Below are 17,693 nucleotides of genomic sequence, written 5' to 3'. Positions count from 1 at the left end.
TCAGATGCTGCTGCTATTTTGTTTTGGCTTCATAAATAACTATCACTTCTCTTTTCAGCTGGGTAAATATATATACAGTTAGAACAAAAATGTTTTGAAAAAATCCTAACAAAACAGACAAAGTTACTGAATTATGTGTGCTTAAAAGACTCTAGCTGTGGAGATGCAGTGTGGGTACTTTGATGCACTGACCAGAATATGCAATTTTAAAAGCTAGTGAGGGCAGAAAATAACAGCACTGTAATTGATGGTAAAAGTTTGTTAGATAGAAACTGTGCAGAATTCTTGAAATGCCTGATGTCATGTAAGGTATTTCTTTATTTTACATTTTTCCAGGAATTCTTTCCTGTTCTCCCTGTGAATAAAGGCTGTGTGTGTGCATTCAGACACAGCTTTGTGGCATGCCCAGGACAGGCTATCTCAACATTCTTTCTTAGTCGTGTTATAGAACAACTCTCCACATTCTCATAATTTGTATTTTCATCTGGGTTAGAATTTGATCCATTTGAATAACTGCTGCAGAATTTATCCACTCTTTGTTCCCAGTGTTGGTACTTGAAAGGATCTCTTCTGCCACAAACAGAGCACACAGAACTTTATTTTTAATGGATATAAATTCTGTGACTGAATTCTTCCATGTCTAAGTGTGAAGTCTGACACAAAATTTTTCTCTCCCTGAGGAATTCATAATGCCATTCTCTCTGGAGGAATCTCTACTATCTAGTAAGAGTCAACTTCTCTAGCTGCCAGATTTCAGAAGATTTGTAGGAAATTAATTTAAATTGAACTATTCAGTAGATTCAAGATGAGAGAGAAGAGAATGCTTCCCTCCCAAGTGAAAGCCAACATATTCCTATAGGAAAATGAACTAATAATCCCTTGGTTTGTTTATGTGTTGCTCAACTCTGCTACCAGCAAAATGCTTGTAGTAGGAAACATATTCCATAAGGGAGATAATATTTAAAATAAGGCAAAATCAGAGGTTATTTGCTCTCTTGTCTGATTTTGTTCAGTGAGATAAAGGCAATGGCAATGAGCCATGAGCCCTGACTTGCCTTTTATCATATTTTATCATTACCTTTTGAGCACTGGAAATTGAAGTTTTACAACAGTACTCCGGGAGCATGTGACAGCCACCCCGAGGAGAGGATTCAGTGTTTCCATAATGAACTCTGGTTGATGCTTGGACAGCATAAAATCACAAATGATACTGGTTGGTTTCTCTGTCTGTGAAAAGTGATACGAGGATATCTCTGACCCTGAGTGAGTGAGAGCTCCTGGTGAACTTGCAAGTGTGAAAACTCAAATCTGATTTCCCCATAATTCAGTGTTCCTTGCTTCCCTCACTTCACCTCAAACTTGGCAGCTGGAACCTGGACTGGAGCAAATTCCAGTTCTGCTTTGAAGAGTCTTTGTGGCACTTGTGGGACACAGCAGTGCTGGAATTGGGGCTGGGGGATGTAATTTGTCAGAGAGGTTCTACAGAGCTGGGCTGGGGACAGATTGAGGGATAGAAACCTGCAGGCAAAAGTGTCAGCATTTTAATAATAACAACAACTCAAAGCCCAGTCATTGGGAAAATCCTGCATTTTAAAACACTAATCTTCCCATTACAAAATCAAAGAAAATTTCTGTTCTGAGCTAGTGAAAAGGTCTCCTGCTTTAGAGAGGTAGGATTCTCTTGGCGTCCAGAAGGGCATGACATTTTTTCCATGTTTGATTGTATCAAATATATTAAATTTGACCTCAGTGTTTAAGGTTACTCAAGCTGTAAGAGTGTTCAGAAAGATTTTGGATGAGAATTTTCCCATTTATTTTGTGAAGCCTCTGTAATAATTGTAAATAGTCATTCTTTTAAATAACAAATAGTAAGAGGTCAAAAATGTGTATATATGTGATTCTGCTTTTCATTACCAAGAAAAATTCACAGCAGAAAAAATGTAGCTGTGGCTAGAAGAAAACCAGATATTTACGCAGAATCATTGCTGTGTAAGAAAATAGCTTTAATATGAATGAAAATGTTAAAACTGTGAAACATAATTGATCATTCAGGAGATAACAAGCCAGGAGGAATATGAGTTTTCAGCTGTAGATGTTCACTGTTAGAAAACAGTGCTTAAATACCATGGCAGAAGCAGAATGTCCTCAGGGTCCTGCCATGAACAAGGGATGATTATCTGTCAGTTTGTAATTTAAGATTAGCAGACTTTTAAGTTTAAAAATCCAAGAAATGGGCTCAGTCATTCTTCATGTAGATTCCTGATTATTCCAAGTCCTAGACCTTGAAATTAGGGTAAGAGCTTTGAAATTCCAGTCCCCCTTTCCAGGTGCACTGTTCTTGCTGTGGGTGGTGAGGCTTGATTGATGAGCTCTGGGTTAAACTGGCAGTGCCCTTGTGTGGTGCCCTTAGGATGGGAGGGGAGCTCTGTGTCCCCCACTGTTAACACACAGGGAACTTGGAGAAGAAGATTCCAGATGCTGCAATTCCAGAAAACACCTTTTTGGGGTTTTTATGGTGTGCCTCATGCTTTTCAATTTACACAACATCATCGTATTTTTCATAAATGGCCCATCTGGAAGTTGAGATGGTTTTTTATACATGAGTGTTCTCATTTGTGCCATCAGCTTTGTGACTGCTCAAATTAGCTGGTAAAAATCAGGCTTTTCTTTTGTTTTATTTTATATGCAGAAAAACACATGTCGGAGAGATGTGAAAATTAGTCCACATGAAAAAAAAAATTAAAAGTCAGATTTCTCTTTAACTCATTCAAAATCTGAAACAAATATGCCAAACAGGGATAACACCCCAACAGGGGCTGCTGGGACTGCCTGGCCTGGGACCAGCTGGGGAAGCTGGACTGAGAAGAAAGGCACTGAAAAGCCTTGTGAGAAAAGAAGTGTGATTTTCTCTTGCATGTAACAAATAACTTTATTCTTAATGGAGTAGAACTGGTTAAAAATTTCCACTGAGAAATGTTTTTTTCCTTCAAATGATGTGGTTTTGTTTGATATGAAGGAAACTGTTACTACTGCTAAAAAAGGAAGCCCTAAAGCATAGGTTTGGCATAGAAAATACTGAAACCTAGGCAGTCTAAAGAGTCATTTCTGTAGTATCAAAAATTCAAATCCAAACAAAGTTGGTGTTTTCAGTTGGATGTTGATTCACAACAGAAACGATGGCTTACATATCTTTGGATCTTCTTTCAGGAAAAACAAAAAGCTTGGGAGTTCTCCATTGCTTATGTATATGAGAACCACATTGCTTTTGCAAACCAGTCTGATTTGTGTTGGTAAAAACTGTCTCAGACGCATAGTGACAAGATTGGAGGTGTATGGAATTTGAAGTCATGAACTTTAGTGACATGATGTAATCTGAGATGGGTTTTGCAGAGACCTGTGCTGGGAATTCAGGTCTGTGTGCTGTAGGAGACCTGGGAAGCCTGGGGTGGAAGGGGAAAGCATCCTGTCCAGGAATGTGGTCCAGCTGTGTTATACTTGCTGCCCAGCTCTAGAGGGTTCAAAAGGCCTTTTTGTTTTATATTTTCATTTGCACAGAGTGAGGGTTTTTTCCTTTTCTAGAAGGGACTGACACAGACTATTTAATTTCTCAAAGCTGTCTTTTAAAACAGTGCTGTGCAAGTTCCTGGTGAGACCAGACCAAATACTCCTTGCATGGTGTTGAGTGAGGCAGCTGGCTCCCACCCTGGCTGCTGCAGATGGGTCAGGATTCAGCCAGGATGTTCCCCTTCAAGTGCTGCAGTTTTAGCTTCTTCACAGCATATTACACTGGGCTGGGCTGGAAACTCATGCAATTAAAGCTGACAGTGACTGTCATGCCTGCAGAGCTTCCAATTTCCCACGTTGTTTGCCTTTTTGTTCAGAGGAGGATATCTTAGCTTCACACAGTCATGGTTTTTCCTGAAGAAATGGGCGAAGGCAGAGAAAATTGTCCTGTGCTTGTGCTGCAGTCTGCATCATAGTGGTGCAAAGGGACAGAGGAAGTTATCTGAAGTCATCTGTGGGCTGAAACACTCAGCAAACCCTTAATGGTTCTAAAGATGCAGGAAAGTGCACAGAGCAGTAAGAATCCATCTGCCCCTGGTTGGTTACTGTGGGACCTTGCAGAAGGGATGCCAAACCCAGGGCTGTGTGGGATGGTGGATTCTGTGTGATTCAGGTCATTGGTGGTACCATGCTCAGTAAGACTTCTTTTGTGGCCTTTTCATGTTTGCTCAGGGATTTAAGTGTAGGTAAAACATCACAAGTTACTCATTTGTGGGTTAGAAAGAGAAGAGACGTGTCTTCCTATTGTCACTCAAACCTGATACTGCAAATAAATGTGTCAGGATACACAAGCAGTGTCAGATCCACAGTGCAGAAAGGATAAACACCGGCTTGCTTTCTCCTGGACTGATGCTAAATCCCTGTGAGAGGCTTCAGGAAGGGCAGTGAGGACTGAGTGATGTTAAAGGCTGGAAGAATTGTTATCTTCTGATTACAAGCCCCTTCAAACTCCAGATAGATTCTACTCTTTATGCATGGGGGCAGATGTTCCACAAAAATCTGTGTACCTTTAAGCTCCGGGTATGTTTCTAAATAAGTTTTATTTTCCAATACTTCATCAGTCACTACTTCAGCCTTTCCAAGTAAGCTGTACTCCAGGTAGCCACTGAGAAATCCATGACTGCTCACTTTTTGGTGTTCTTTGCCCTGCCTTGGATTTGGTCCTTCTTTTGCAAGGCATTTCTTTCCAGCTGCTTGAAGAACCCTTTCTGTCCTTCCTTTCTCTCAGACATTGTCTTGTGCTGTGAGCACTGACTGCAAGGACTTTTGTGGGGTTGTAAATACTTCTTTTTCACTCACATCCCGTTTTCCTTTCCCTCCTTTTCCTACAGGTCGATAAAGTGTGTGGACAGCCCAAACAGCAAGAAGGGAACCTGTCATCAGCCAGTATTGTGCCAGTGAAGGAAGTGGCTGAAACCCAGACATTTGTGATGGCACACACCAGCCTGAACAATAAAAGAAGGTAACCCTAGACTGCAGTTGCTTTGACACAAGCCCTCAGCCTCATAATCTGTGCTGTTGGTTCTTTGCACTGTTAAAGCCAAAATCACAGCTCTGCCACCTTCTCTGTGTGCTCCCCAGCCACTGCCATCACCGGCAGTCACACAGGTGACTCTGTGGCACCACATTGTGGGTCTCTAAGAAAGGCCAGACTTGGTATCATTGCTTATAACACCAAGGTGTTCATTAGTTCCAGAATCTTTCCGTGAAAATGGTGAAAGCTTTTCTTCAACAAAGTCTGAGGAAACTGATTTCCACAGCTGAGTCTAAAGTATTAAAAATGTAACTACCCAGGTCTGTAAGGACCTGAGTGTACCCAGGGGTAGAAGTGGGAAGGAAGAAGAGGTGAAAAGGAAAGATTCATTTTCCTGAACCCAAGTCAGTCCCTGATTACACCGGACTGGGCAGGAGTGATAAGATCCTTTGGAATCTCCTTGATTTGTTACAACAAATAACAGAGAGAGAGCTGAAGGAGTTTTTTAGGCTTTTTGTGTCCGCCTTGGCTTCTGTTCTTCAGCTGTGCCCCATCTGAGACACCTACAGCTGGGTCCTGCCACTGGCCTGGACAGGAGTACCCCTGCTCCCAGATCTCCGGTGTTTTCTGTCACTTCACCTTGTGTAGCTCCTGAATTGGCTTTCTGTACATTCTAGGAAAGGATTTTTTTGCAATCCCACTCACAATACACGAGCAGATGTCAGGGCCCACCGCCCATAAACTCCCAGAGCCTATTTCGGTCTTCTGTAAGAGCAGTTAATCTGGAACAAGCCACATCAGTGGAGTCATGCTGGGCTTGCCTCTGTCCAAAAGCAGCACCTGAACTGCCCAGGCAGTCCGTGTGTATCTCTGTCTGTTGGATAAGTTGGTGACAGACAGCAGTGTTGAAATTTCCACAGCCTGGGTTCTGGAGTTTCAGTTGTGAACATGGTATTTTTTATCCATTTCTGTTTTAATTCTCAGCTTGATGAATGGAAAAAAGACTGTTTTAAAAGATAAAAGTAATAACAGCAAGTGAAGTTTTTTGAGTGATAGTGATAATTTTTTGTAATTTAAAAGCAAACCATAACAGTTTGTGCTAGTGCTTGGAGTTAATCAATTTTCACCGTGCAAATCAGAAAAAGGAGCATTACAGAAATTAAATTAATAACTTCAGTGGTAAAAAGTCGAAGAACAGTTGTAGTACAATTATTGAAATGGGCTTTTAACAGCACAGAGCCCTGGGCCATCTTCTGTGTAACTCACAGACTTGGCTGGGGCTTAACACTGGCAGCCCAAAAGCCAGAATTACTAACCTGTCAACAGGTGGTCTATTAAAAAGTTGCAGATTTGTGTCTTCAATGGCAGGAAAGCTGCTGTTTCTCACCTGAGGACCTTCTTCCTCCCCTTCCCAAACATCTAGAATTATTTGGATGTTGACCTTTTAAAATGTAAGGCTTGTCGATGGAAAAGAAAATAAACTAATGTGCTGTTAATTAGACAGATTGCCAGAATTGGTCTGCACACTGAAAATTAATCCAAAAAATCTAAACTAAGTCCTTGCTTATATAATTAGCATGAAAAATTACTGAATAAAAGTGTTGATAGGTATTGTGGAGAACTTGTGCACCAAAAATGAATGATGGAACTATGCCATAAATAGTAAGAAGTGGAAAATTTGAATCTATTCTCCACAACTTCCTATAAAACACATGGCCTGAAGCTTGTGCTCCTGCTTCTTGGAAACAATTGTGAAACCATAGAGTGAAAGACACAGTGATTGGCTGCATCACTGTGTTGTTCATTCTCCATCATTAAATCACATATTGTATCAATAAAAATCAATTTAAGGTGATAAAAATCTATAATACATGGGTGAAATAATTTCTGCAGTGGGTTGTGTAAAATGCACTTAGAATGACAGAAAATTGCTACAGGGGAACCAGATGATGAGTGTAATTACATGAATCTTTTGTGAAGCCCCTCCTTCTGGTGATTTTAAGGAATGGAGAGCAATAATGTCAGCTGCTGTCACTTCAGATGCAAGGTCACCCTGGCCCTGCTGAGTCTGTCTGTAGGTCTGGGTAATAGACATCATTCCAAATGATCCTTTAATTCAGGAGGAGTGTGGAACACAATTCCAGCCTTTTAGAGTAAGGAAGGACAGAGGGAAGGACTGAGGCAACGCTCTCCAAGTAAACAGAACAGCAGTGGCTGGTTCCCTGATGTGTCAGAGCATTCCCGAGCTCAAAGGGAAGAGCCTCTGTGGCTGGGAGGAGAGAGCACGATCAAGTGGCCTCTCCTCTCTTGTGTGCAACCTGCTCAGAGATGTCCTTAAAACCCCAGTGCCAGACAGCTGCAGATGGATGTTTGTTCCAGAGGTGTTGAGTCTCTGCTGGGCCATGTAAAACATCAGGCTCCTTTACCAAGGAGTTGGAGAACCTCTGGTTTCAGCTGTGGAGCAGAGCCAGGGCTGCTGGTGCAGGACAAGTGGGGTTCTTAAATGGTGTCCCTTGGTCTGACATGGTTCTTGGGGGAGATGTTTGGGCTCTGGCTCGAGCCAGCCCATCCCACCCTTCATTCTTCTGCACAGCCAGATCTGCACACAGCAACTGGATCCTCTTTTGCAGTAGTTGAACCTTTTTCTTCTGCTCTTTCTCTCATGAGTTCCTGGGACATTTCCCATCTCTCAATTTTATTCTGCATTCCATTCCTGGATATTTTTTGTTATGCATCACTTAAGTGTCAGGGACAATAATGAAAGAACCTGAAACTTGAATAAATTTTGCATGATCTTGCAAGAAACCATTTCCTGTGATTAAACTGGGAAGCATAAAATTGATTATTATTTTTTTTTTTACCATTACATATTCGTAGTCAGGGATTAACTGAAACTGGCAGCATTGCTGCTGTAGTCATTTTTTAATGTGGAGGTTACTGTAACATGTAATAGAGATGACGAGAAAATTGAAACCATATGATGGTACAGGGAATGTAAATGGCATGCACAGAATCTCAGTAAATTGGAATGTTATTGCTGAGTTCAGCACAAAGAGCTGTTCTGGTCAGGGTCTGGTCTCCCAGCAAAGTTGAATACCTGCCTTACAGCATCTCTTCTTCATGGAACATTTCAAACCACTAAACAGACTGGTTACAGGGCTGTATATAAAACATGTTTAACAAAAAACTCTAACAGATTAGGTCCCTGACTGGACGAAGAAAGCTTTGAAATTATATTTTGTTGGAATTTCTTTATTGTGCCAAAAATTTACAGATCTTTTATACATCTTAAAATCAACTTTTTAGGAATTCCTTTGGGAATGTTTGAAGACAATAATATCTATTTCATTTAAAATAAACTATCTATTGGGTCAGACATCACATGATTTTATTAGCCTTTGAGTAATAAAGTGCTGGTAATAAATAATAAATATCTGCAGACCAGATATTAATGTGATGCACGTGAGCCCCTGGCCGGGGCCTAAGTTTCAGCTGATCCAGGTTTTCCCTGTTAGAGATTTTCATTTGGTTTTTTGAGGGGCTGTGTTGGAATTCCTGCAGGCAGGTGCCCCTCACGTGATGGTGAGTGCAGTCCCTCCTGTGCTGGGGCCACTGCTGCCATCAGCTGCCAGAACTGGGATGGCAAAGCTGCATCGTGTCCTCGGGCTGCTGAAGGTGCTGCTTGCTCTCCAGTAAAAACACCAAATAATCACCAGGGTTATTTTCACGGTTTTTCCTCCACTTACAGCCTGAAAGTCTGTATCTCCAGTTTTGCAAAGTTGAGTGTTTTTTCAGTGGTGCAATCCCAGAACAGCAAAAAATACCCGTATTTATATTATTTATTAACAGGTAGTAAATTGCTCATTGTACCAGAACATGAATGCTACTGGTTTGTATCCCCCTTCCCGTGGTTCTCATTCTAAACTGTTTGCCATTGTTTTATTGTACATCTTCATGTATTTACAGTCCTTCCATTTGGTATCAGTTACACTTAATTTAAGTACTGCTGAATTTATTCTGAGCTTTCCGCTGTGTGTGCTGCATTTGTAATTCTGCTCTTATTTGGAAATGATTGGTACAAACAGTCTCAGTTGTACTTTTTTCAGTATTGAATTGACATATTTGATTGCATGTATACTTTGCATAAATCTCATGATAATTTTCCTCCTTATTTATTTTCTTATATTGTCCTGTGCATGTGCTTGATGACCTTTCTTTCAAATAATTTTTGCTTCTCTTTTGTTTCTCATTTCTTTTCCTCATTTGCCTGAATTCCTGCTTCTCCCCTACTCACCAACCTCTCCTGATTGATGCTTATTCTCCCCGGCCTATTCCAGTTCTCTGCCTCTGAAAGCTTCAAAGAATGACAAATCAAGAAGTTTGAAAAAAGTCTCTCGGTAAGAATGAAAATGAGGTGACATCCTTTGTTGTCTCTACACCTAGCTCATCTCCAGCTGTAATCTAGGAGCTGGAATACTTTTGATTGCTGCTTTTACATTGTGGGGCACTGGGAAACTGCATTTTCTCCCCTAGTGTGTTTAGTTTTCCAGTGATGGAAAGTAAATATTTTCACTCAGTAGGACTGAGAGTTGGACAGAGAATTCTGCGTTTGCTGAAGTACTGCTTTGAAATGTCAGAGCCCCACTCTGCTGAGAATGCAAAGGAGTTCAAACCTCTAGGGGTGAGCTGAGTAAGGCAAAACTTTAGGCTCTGAAAAGGGTGCTGGATTCCTCCTTCAAAGAGCACTGATTTGGAACCTGTGAAATCTTCAACATCTGTGGTTCCTTTTGGAACTGATCCTCTTAGGTTGTTCTGCCAGACAACCTTCTGCCTGGGCCTGGCTTTACTCTAGAAATACTCAGATCTCATATTTGTAAGTTGGTAGTCAAGAGGTAGATATGCTGATTACCTCTTTTTAAGCCCCTAAATTCCTGTTTTTTTCTTTGCTTTAAATCACAGCTTTCCTGCTCTGTTAGGCTAAGTTAGTTTCTTAGGAGCATGTGATGACTCGTTTATCTAGAGCAGGATTTCATCACAGAAGGTAAATGGTTAAACACTTTTGAGAAAGTATAAAGTACAAAGATAGCTGTGAGGAGAGATGACCACTGCCTCAGCCTTGCAGGGATAGCTATTTCCCAAGGCTGGGATGTTGTTTGAAGCACCTGTTGCTGCTGAGGAGTGATAAATCCTGAGTGAGGATTTATCCTCTGCTGAGGAGTGATAAATCCCGCTCTGTGCTGAGCTCCATCCTGCTGTTCCCCAGGCACTCCCCAGTGCCTGCCAGGCTGAAACACTGCAAGCCAGAACGAGTCTCCTTTGGCCTCCCCAGTGGAGTGCTGAGGCAAGCACAGAGCTCAGTGATAGCTCTGCCTCAGCCTGTGTCCTCAGTCTTGTTCTCCATAGCATAACATAGCAAACAGGAGCTTCTAAAGCAGTGCAGCAGGGTAATTTCTCATTCTGAAATCCTCTCGGTCATGTGCTCAATTAACAGTTGTTTTGTTAGGTTTTTTTATGGCTACCTCATCCAGGAATATATTATAGGTATAATCAGATTATAAAAGAGGAAGCAGTTTGCCTTCAAGGCCTTTTCCATATACATCCATCAGAAATACACTGTCTGTACTGGCCATGCCTTTTATGATGATGTTTTCTCAATTGTTTTTAATCTATTAAGAGTAGGTGTAACCTTTTTACAGATTTAGTGAGAGACATGTTAACACAATGTGTTAAAAGCACCCCTTATGTGTGTAATTATGTGTATTGACACTGGACTAAGAAAATTTGGATGATCTATAAGGAGTAAAAATACTCTAGAAATAGAAATTAATTCAGACTTCTTACTTTCTAAAGTCTTGATCTGGTGGAGGGTTAGGCTGGCAGGGGGTTGAACTGCTGAATTTCCTGTGGTGGTGTTAAATGTGTCCTTCCTGCATTGCAGAGAGTTCATCAATTACATGAAGCGGTCCCGAACCTTTTATGCCTCTATAGCAGAAAGGCTTTGTGATGGAGACCTGGTGATGAGAGACAGCTCGACCTGCTGGAATGGAGAGGATGTTGTGGAAAGGTAAAGTCATAAGTAAAAATTTGCTTTAATGGTGAAAAAGGTGTTTTCACATCCTTCTGATGGTTCAGCAGCATTCTGGGACACTTGTAGGTGCTCTGTAGGGTGAAAAGACCTTTCCAGTTTCTCAGCTAATTTTTTTCCCCTCTGTATTTTATCAGTGTCTTTCCCATCACCCTTTAGAATCTAAACTGGAATATACACTTGCATTTCCACCAGCTAAACTTGTTGCTGTCATTTCTTTTACTCTGTATAGCATGAGGCAACATGATTTGAAGAGAAAAGAGATGTTTAGAGCACAACTGTATCTTTACTATCTCTGTAAAGTATACATCAGATTTTGAAGTAAGAGCTGGTTGGAAGTGTGCCAGTGAAGGTTCTCCAAAAATTTATTTTTGTCAAAACAGAGGAGTTTCATGGGATTGTGTTGGCATTCATGATGTTTCTTTTTGAAGTGGATTTTGTGGTCTGTAGCAGTTATAAAATATGAAGTTCTAGTGTTCTGTTTTCTTGCTTTAAAAATTTTCCAAAATGTAAAAATTTTTATGGTCACAAGTTGTTTTGTAGGTACTTACTGAATAATTCCAACATGGTGCAAAGATGTGACACTTAGTGTGTGTCCCACTAATGGGGGTTCTGACTCCCACATAGCTCAGTTGAGTTTTCTCCTGTGCAAATAACTTCAGCTTAATTACAGCAGAGCTATTTAGAGATAAATACATGTCTAGCACCTCCAAAAATAGCTTTAATATTTCTATATATATTATCATTACAAATTAATTGTAGGGCATATGTTTGAAGATTTTGGCAAGCAAGCAATATTCCAAATACTGTTTGCAGTACTGGTTGAAGTTTTTACTGTAAAAGTAGTGGAGAGGAAGCAAGAAGAATATCAGTATTTCTAATCAGTATTTCCATATCAGAATCTTTTGCTTGTGACAGGTTGCTGGATGCACTGTTAACTGCTAAAACAAACAGCTTTCTGACCAAAAGAGAAACAAGAAAAGCCAAACAAACCAACCCAAAAATGTTCTGTATCACTTTCCTGGGGGCGGGGAGGGGGGGAGGGGGGAAGGAGGAAAATTACTTTTAATTTTTGTCTTACTTTGTTTTAAAAAACCCCCAAACTGCTCAGATTACTGATACACATGTTTTAGAAAGACATGAAGGGGAAAGCTGTTGTTGCTTTGTCAATCTGTAACTTTCCCACAGACACATGAAAAAGTTTCAAGTTTGAAAGGGATGGGAAGCTGTGAAAAGTAGCAGGGAAAAGACTAACAAGATCCCTCATAGGTTGAATTAGAAAGGAAAAATAAAGGAAAAAGGTAACCTAAACAACCTATCCCAAAGATGACAGCAGCAAAAAACCCAACCCCACCACCAAACCTAGATACGTGTCTGTGGTTAATATATTAAATGGACAACATGGAGAACAAGAAGGTTAAATCTATGTGTTTAATCAGACAGCTATAGATAGATAGCTAAATAATAGAAAATATAACAATATATAAGTATAGTACATTTATGTAGTCTCTCCCAGTACTGATTGCCTTTCAGAGGAGGGGACTTTCTGGGCTGCCTGCAGTGCCACACAGCAGCACACCCAGATCTGCTTGCTGGCACATTCTGCTCCTTTCTCCACCTGTTTATGGGCTGGGCTTGTCACATAAACCTGTCCTGGTGGTGCCTGAAGATGCATTCCTCTGCTCCTTCTGCTCTCCCAGGGCATTAAATATCAGCAGTAGTGAACAGCTCTGAACTCAAAATAGAGCCTTTTTATTGACTGTGGATCAGCAAATAGATCACCCCGATGGGTCTGGGTGAGCTGGAGTTTAGGGTTACTGGGGCTCTGGGGCTGGCACAGCTGCAGTTCCTGTTTCCTCCACACTCCTTGCATTTCATAATGCTGCTGGAAAGCTGAGCATTATTTATGCTCTGTGCTAACTGCTAGCTGGCACGCCAGCTCTTTAGGAAAAACAAACTCGAGCTTTAAAAAAAAGTTGACACACAAATGCAGCCTGAAACAATAGGAAATTATTACTCAGAAATGAGGATCGTGCATTCAGTTGGTAGAGAAGGCACCTGAGGTCTGATAAACAGGATTAGAGTTGTACCTTTTTATTTTTAGTTCAGTTTTTTGGATTGGGTTTTGTTGTGTTTAAATCATTGTGTCTGTAGAAAAAAGAAGTTGGAGCTGCCAGTTAAATACACTATAAAAAGAGATTCCCACTGGTTTGAGGCTATGCCTCTGGCCTGCTCTTCAGAGAACAGGAAGAGATGGCTTTGCTAGGAATCCTCCAGTGTCAGTTCAGGACATTAGAAATACTTGCACCAGGAGTGCTTTCTTCCTCTTAATTGCTCTTTTGAGCATCTTGTCCTGAAACAAGAATTCGTGTAAGAAATCATCCATGCACTAATGAATTAATTAATGATTAATTAATCAGCCTAATGATTGTTGAGCTACAGCCATTTGTAACTTGGATCCTACACAAAATTGTTGGATCAAAAGATAAAACATCGATTTATTTGGAGTGAAGAAAGAAAAACCATTCTGAAAATCACTATAGGGACTATTTTGTTTGTTGCCTCTCCATTTCAAGAGAAAATTTTCTGAGTTTTCAAAATAAATGGTCTTTTTGTTAATGCCAGTTAGCTTGATATGAAATAACATTGGTGATGGTAGAAGTGGAAAGATTCTGCTGGTCAGACACAGCTTTCCATGGCACAGGTGTCTCCTTAGGTGTGCATGGGTGGGTTTTAGCTGGAATGGGTTGCTCTGAATGTGGCAGACTTTGAAATAAACATTTCAGACAAGCTAAAGTCTTCATTCTCCTTTCACCATATCTCCTGTGGTTTTGTAGTGCTGTGAGGAGTTAAAAGGTATAAATACGCACTCCTATCACTGCAGTGTAGAAATACCTGAATACACACTCCTATGTGGAAATACATGAATACACACTCCTATCACTGCAGTGTACAGGTTTGATGTGTAGTACCCTGATTTGGTGGGGGACAGGGGAGGAGATATTTTACAGCAGCTGTATTTCTACCTGGAGTCCCTTTCTCAGGAAACTTCAGCTGTAGGGTTAAGAACTTGGACATGTAAATGGTTTTTAAACCAGATTACCTGGAACAGAAAAGAAGGATGTTTTGTAACAGCCTGTGGGGACCCACACTTATTTTCCTTCCTTCTCTCCTTTGGTCCTGAACTTGTTTTTGTTGGGATTTTGCAGAGTGGGGGGATTAGGGGACACCTGTCCATGGGCTTGAACAGACCATGTCATGGGTTCTTGGGCTCTCAGGGCCTGTGAGAGCTGGCTGAGAGAGGAAGGGCAAATCACAGTGACTTGTTCTCAAAATGTGTTCCTTTAAAGACTTCCAGTTTTTACGAGTTTAGCACTTTCATTGTCCCCTTTCTCATTTCCTTAGGCTCTAGCAAGCAGCCATCTGGGTGTGGAAAACACAGGTAATCATTTAGCCTCAGCATACTTAAAACATATTTAACTCTTCTCATGCCATCAGTATAAATGATTTCTAGAGATACACAGGTGACTGTAAATTATGTAAAAATTGCTGTCTCTCTTGCAGAATTTTTCAGGTTTTGGGATATTTTCCAGGACTTGGGATGTTTTGTTGGTTTCTGTTCCTTTATTGCTCACCACAAATTTCAAAGAGGTCAAGGCAGGGAATGATCCATGTTGGAAAAAAGGTGTGAAGAAAAATGACAGAAGTCAGTGATGTTTATACATGGTATCTAACCCATAGATACTTGTGTCAGAGCATTTGGCTGGATTTCATCTTTGTAAAATAAAAGTATTAGTCTGTATGCTTAAGAGCTTTATTTTTGTTCGTGGTCATGTGGGGTTTGTTTGTTTGTTTTGTGGTTTTTTTTTTTAATGCAATTATCAAGGGAAGACAATTTTAAGGATTCCAGTCCTGGAAACTGTCAACAGATTGATCTCGGTGTAGGCATTTCATTAAATGTAATTAATGTGCCAGCTATTGGGAGAAAATTTAACCCCAGGAAGGAGCAATGTGCTGAATTATCCAGCCCCAGCTCTAGATGAGAAGCAAATGTGAGTCAGGAGGCAACTTTGGTATGAAGGTACAGAGAGAGCCAGGAGCAAGCTGTGTGTTCTTCACATGGCACAAAAAGAGCACAAGAAGCCTGACTGAAGGCATGAGGAGCTCACCCAGGTTTGATAGAATGATTTGTGTCCTCCTGGCCTGGAGGAGTTTGGATGACAGATCCTGGTGCTCAGGCTGGGTTTGGGGTCACTTGAGGAACTCTGCTGGCAGCTTCACCAAACCTTTTACAGCTCAGCCTCAAGGAGAAACACACAGCTCCCAGTATTTTGATGCTGCTCTCTAAAGATTTTTTTTTTTCCACTTTTTGTTTTCAAATTGCATTTTGGGCTGTGTTTTGTGCACGGTGTAGTTACAGTTCACTCTGATTTAGTGACTGCAGTTCTCTGGATTGACTCATGGAGACCCCATGCCCACTGCTGGTTAGGAATGACCTGATTGCTGGGAACAGTCCTCCTGCTGTGAAATCACATGCTCATCTCCCTTGCAGTGGCAGTCTTTTTTCTTTTTAGTTAATACTGTTACTGTGATATGTCCAGGCAGTTGAAATGGATGGATTAGGTCAGTAGTTGAAAAATTTTCATTTCTGTAAATGCAGATGGACATTTGACTTGCAAAGGCATTTTTTTGACACTCCAGCACTTAACATTTTCTTTCAGCTTGAGGGACTTGATTACAAGTAATTAATACTTGATTTCTGAGTTTCTTGGGGAAAACCTCTGGATTGGGGATGTAGTCAATGTCTACTTTACTCCTTTGAGCAGAATTCATGAAAGAATAAATCTTGTCGTCCAGTCACCAGCTTGCTCCAGTGGAACAGTATTTTTCAGATGCAATTTCACAGGGACTAATTTGATACTATCATAGTATCTCTTTTATTTTGCCAGTTTGGGATATTTTTTTTATTGAATAAGGAGTGATGGGCAGGTTCTCTTTCTTTTGTATGCTTTTTATTATTATTCAGAAGAAAAGAACACCCCTTATTTAGTAAGAAAACTGAAACTTTCTAATTAAAATACTACAGTTATAAAATAGTAGTGCTTCAATCATTGAAACTCTTCTAATATAAACAATCCAGACGTGGTTGAAGTCTGTGGAAGATCTCAAAGATAAAGTTTATTTTCCTATGCGGAGTCCAACAGAGTGACTTTATTCCTCTTAGGGAAGGTCACACTCAAAGTCCTATTGAAAAGATAGAAAGTCTTATCTGGTCCTTCAGTCTGTCTTAGCCAATGATTCTTCCTGGAGGGAGGTAAAATTCATTTTCTTTCATTTGTAATGGGTATGCAATACAGCAGTATAAACAAGAAGGATAAATCCTATTAAAGCCTGGAGATATTGGACTGAACATGTGTTCTTCAGAATGTCAGTTAAATGAGATATCAATAGGAATGTTTTTATTACTGATACACCTAATCCTTTCTCCTAAAACTGTAGGGTAGGTTTGGAAGTGTGGTGCCTTTGTCTCTTGGATGAAAAGAATTCCCATATGATGTTTGACTTAGTATCTTTCAGAACATTGAATTTTGGACATTATTTCAAGTTGAAATTGAAGACTTAAAAGTAACAATGTATTTTTAAAAAGTAGTTGGAAGTGAATTTTCTCATTTTCCTTTCCTAGTCCTGTGTCCCAGCAGTGATGAAAACAGCATTTGTAGACTCTGTGGAATGAGCAGGTCAATGGAGAAACCCCATGCATTAAATTGTCTTTGAAGCAGGAATCAGTCAGTGTTTTAATACAACCGATCAAATAATAAATTTTACATTTTTTTTCAAACAGAAGGGAATTATGTGAGGAAGGTGTTGCTGAGATAAAACCTGTAGTTGCTTAAATGCAAATCTTTTAGGGGAAATTCAAAAAAATCTTTGCATAGTTCTCCAGCCTTCCTCCCACCCTGGTGCCTTGTTCAGTAGAATCTCTCTCTGTATGAAATAATTTAGATATTTGTTGAAATATATATCTATATAAACAAACCTGGCAGTTTGTTGCAGGTTTTACTGTGGTAGTAGGATGATCTTGATGTAAACTATCACGAAGTTAAATTAGGCCTTTGAGTTGGTTTTATTTGTGTTACAGGTGCATTTTGTATCTAGAGGGTGGTGGAGCAATCTGTTCCTGCTTCTCTCCAAGCCTTAAGTGCCAAAAATCACAAAATAATCTCCTTTTTGCTGGTCTGTATTCCTTGTTTAGGCTTGGGGTAGGTGCTGGCAAAATATCTTTGGTCTAGTGTGATGTGTGTGTGATTTAACACATCCAACTTCTTAGAGAAATTGCTGTGGCAAGGAAGGGTGGGTTCCAGAGCTGGAGCTGGAGTCAGGGAGAGGCATTTTTATCTTATTGAGCTGGTTTTCACTGGAGGCATGTTGATTCATCAAAATGGGGGGGTGGGGGGGGGAGGAAAGTCTGGATTCTGGCTTGGAAGGCTGAAGAATCCCACAGATTGCCAAGAAACTTGATGTGCTGTGGGGAGATTGTCCCTCTCTGCTGCTGGAGCTGCTCTGGGAGTG

The 17,693-nt window shown here is 40.5% G+C and overlaps 1 protein-coding gene across 1 annotated transcript in view; it reads left to right on the top strand.

Annotated features, from left to right (window-relative positions):
• LOC134047740 (glypican-5-like) overlaps positions 1-17,693 on the top strand; it is a 330,546-nt gene that overhangs the window by 109,317 nt on the left and 203,536 nt on the right. Inside the window, exons 4-6 of the mRNA XM_062499109.1 lie at positions 4,896-5,026; positions 9,376-9,435; positions 10,977-11,102. Coding sequence (XP_062355093.1) covers positions 4,896-5,026; positions 9,376-9,435; positions 10,977-11,102 — 317 coding nt within the window. The remainder of the gene's footprint in view (positions 1-4,895; positions 5,027-9,375; positions 9,436-10,976; positions 11,103-17,693) is intronic.

This window comes from Cinclus cinclus, chromosome 10 (genome assembly GCF_963662255.1).
Source record: "Cinclus cinclus chromosome 10, bCinCin1.1, whole genome shotgun sequence".
Lineage (NCBI taxonomy): Eukaryota > Metazoa > Chordata > Aves > Passeriformes > Cinclidae > Cinclus > Cinclus cinclus.
The sequence above is the reverse complement of the archived record's forward strand: the minus strand, read 5'-3'. Positions and strand labels throughout refer to the sequence as shown.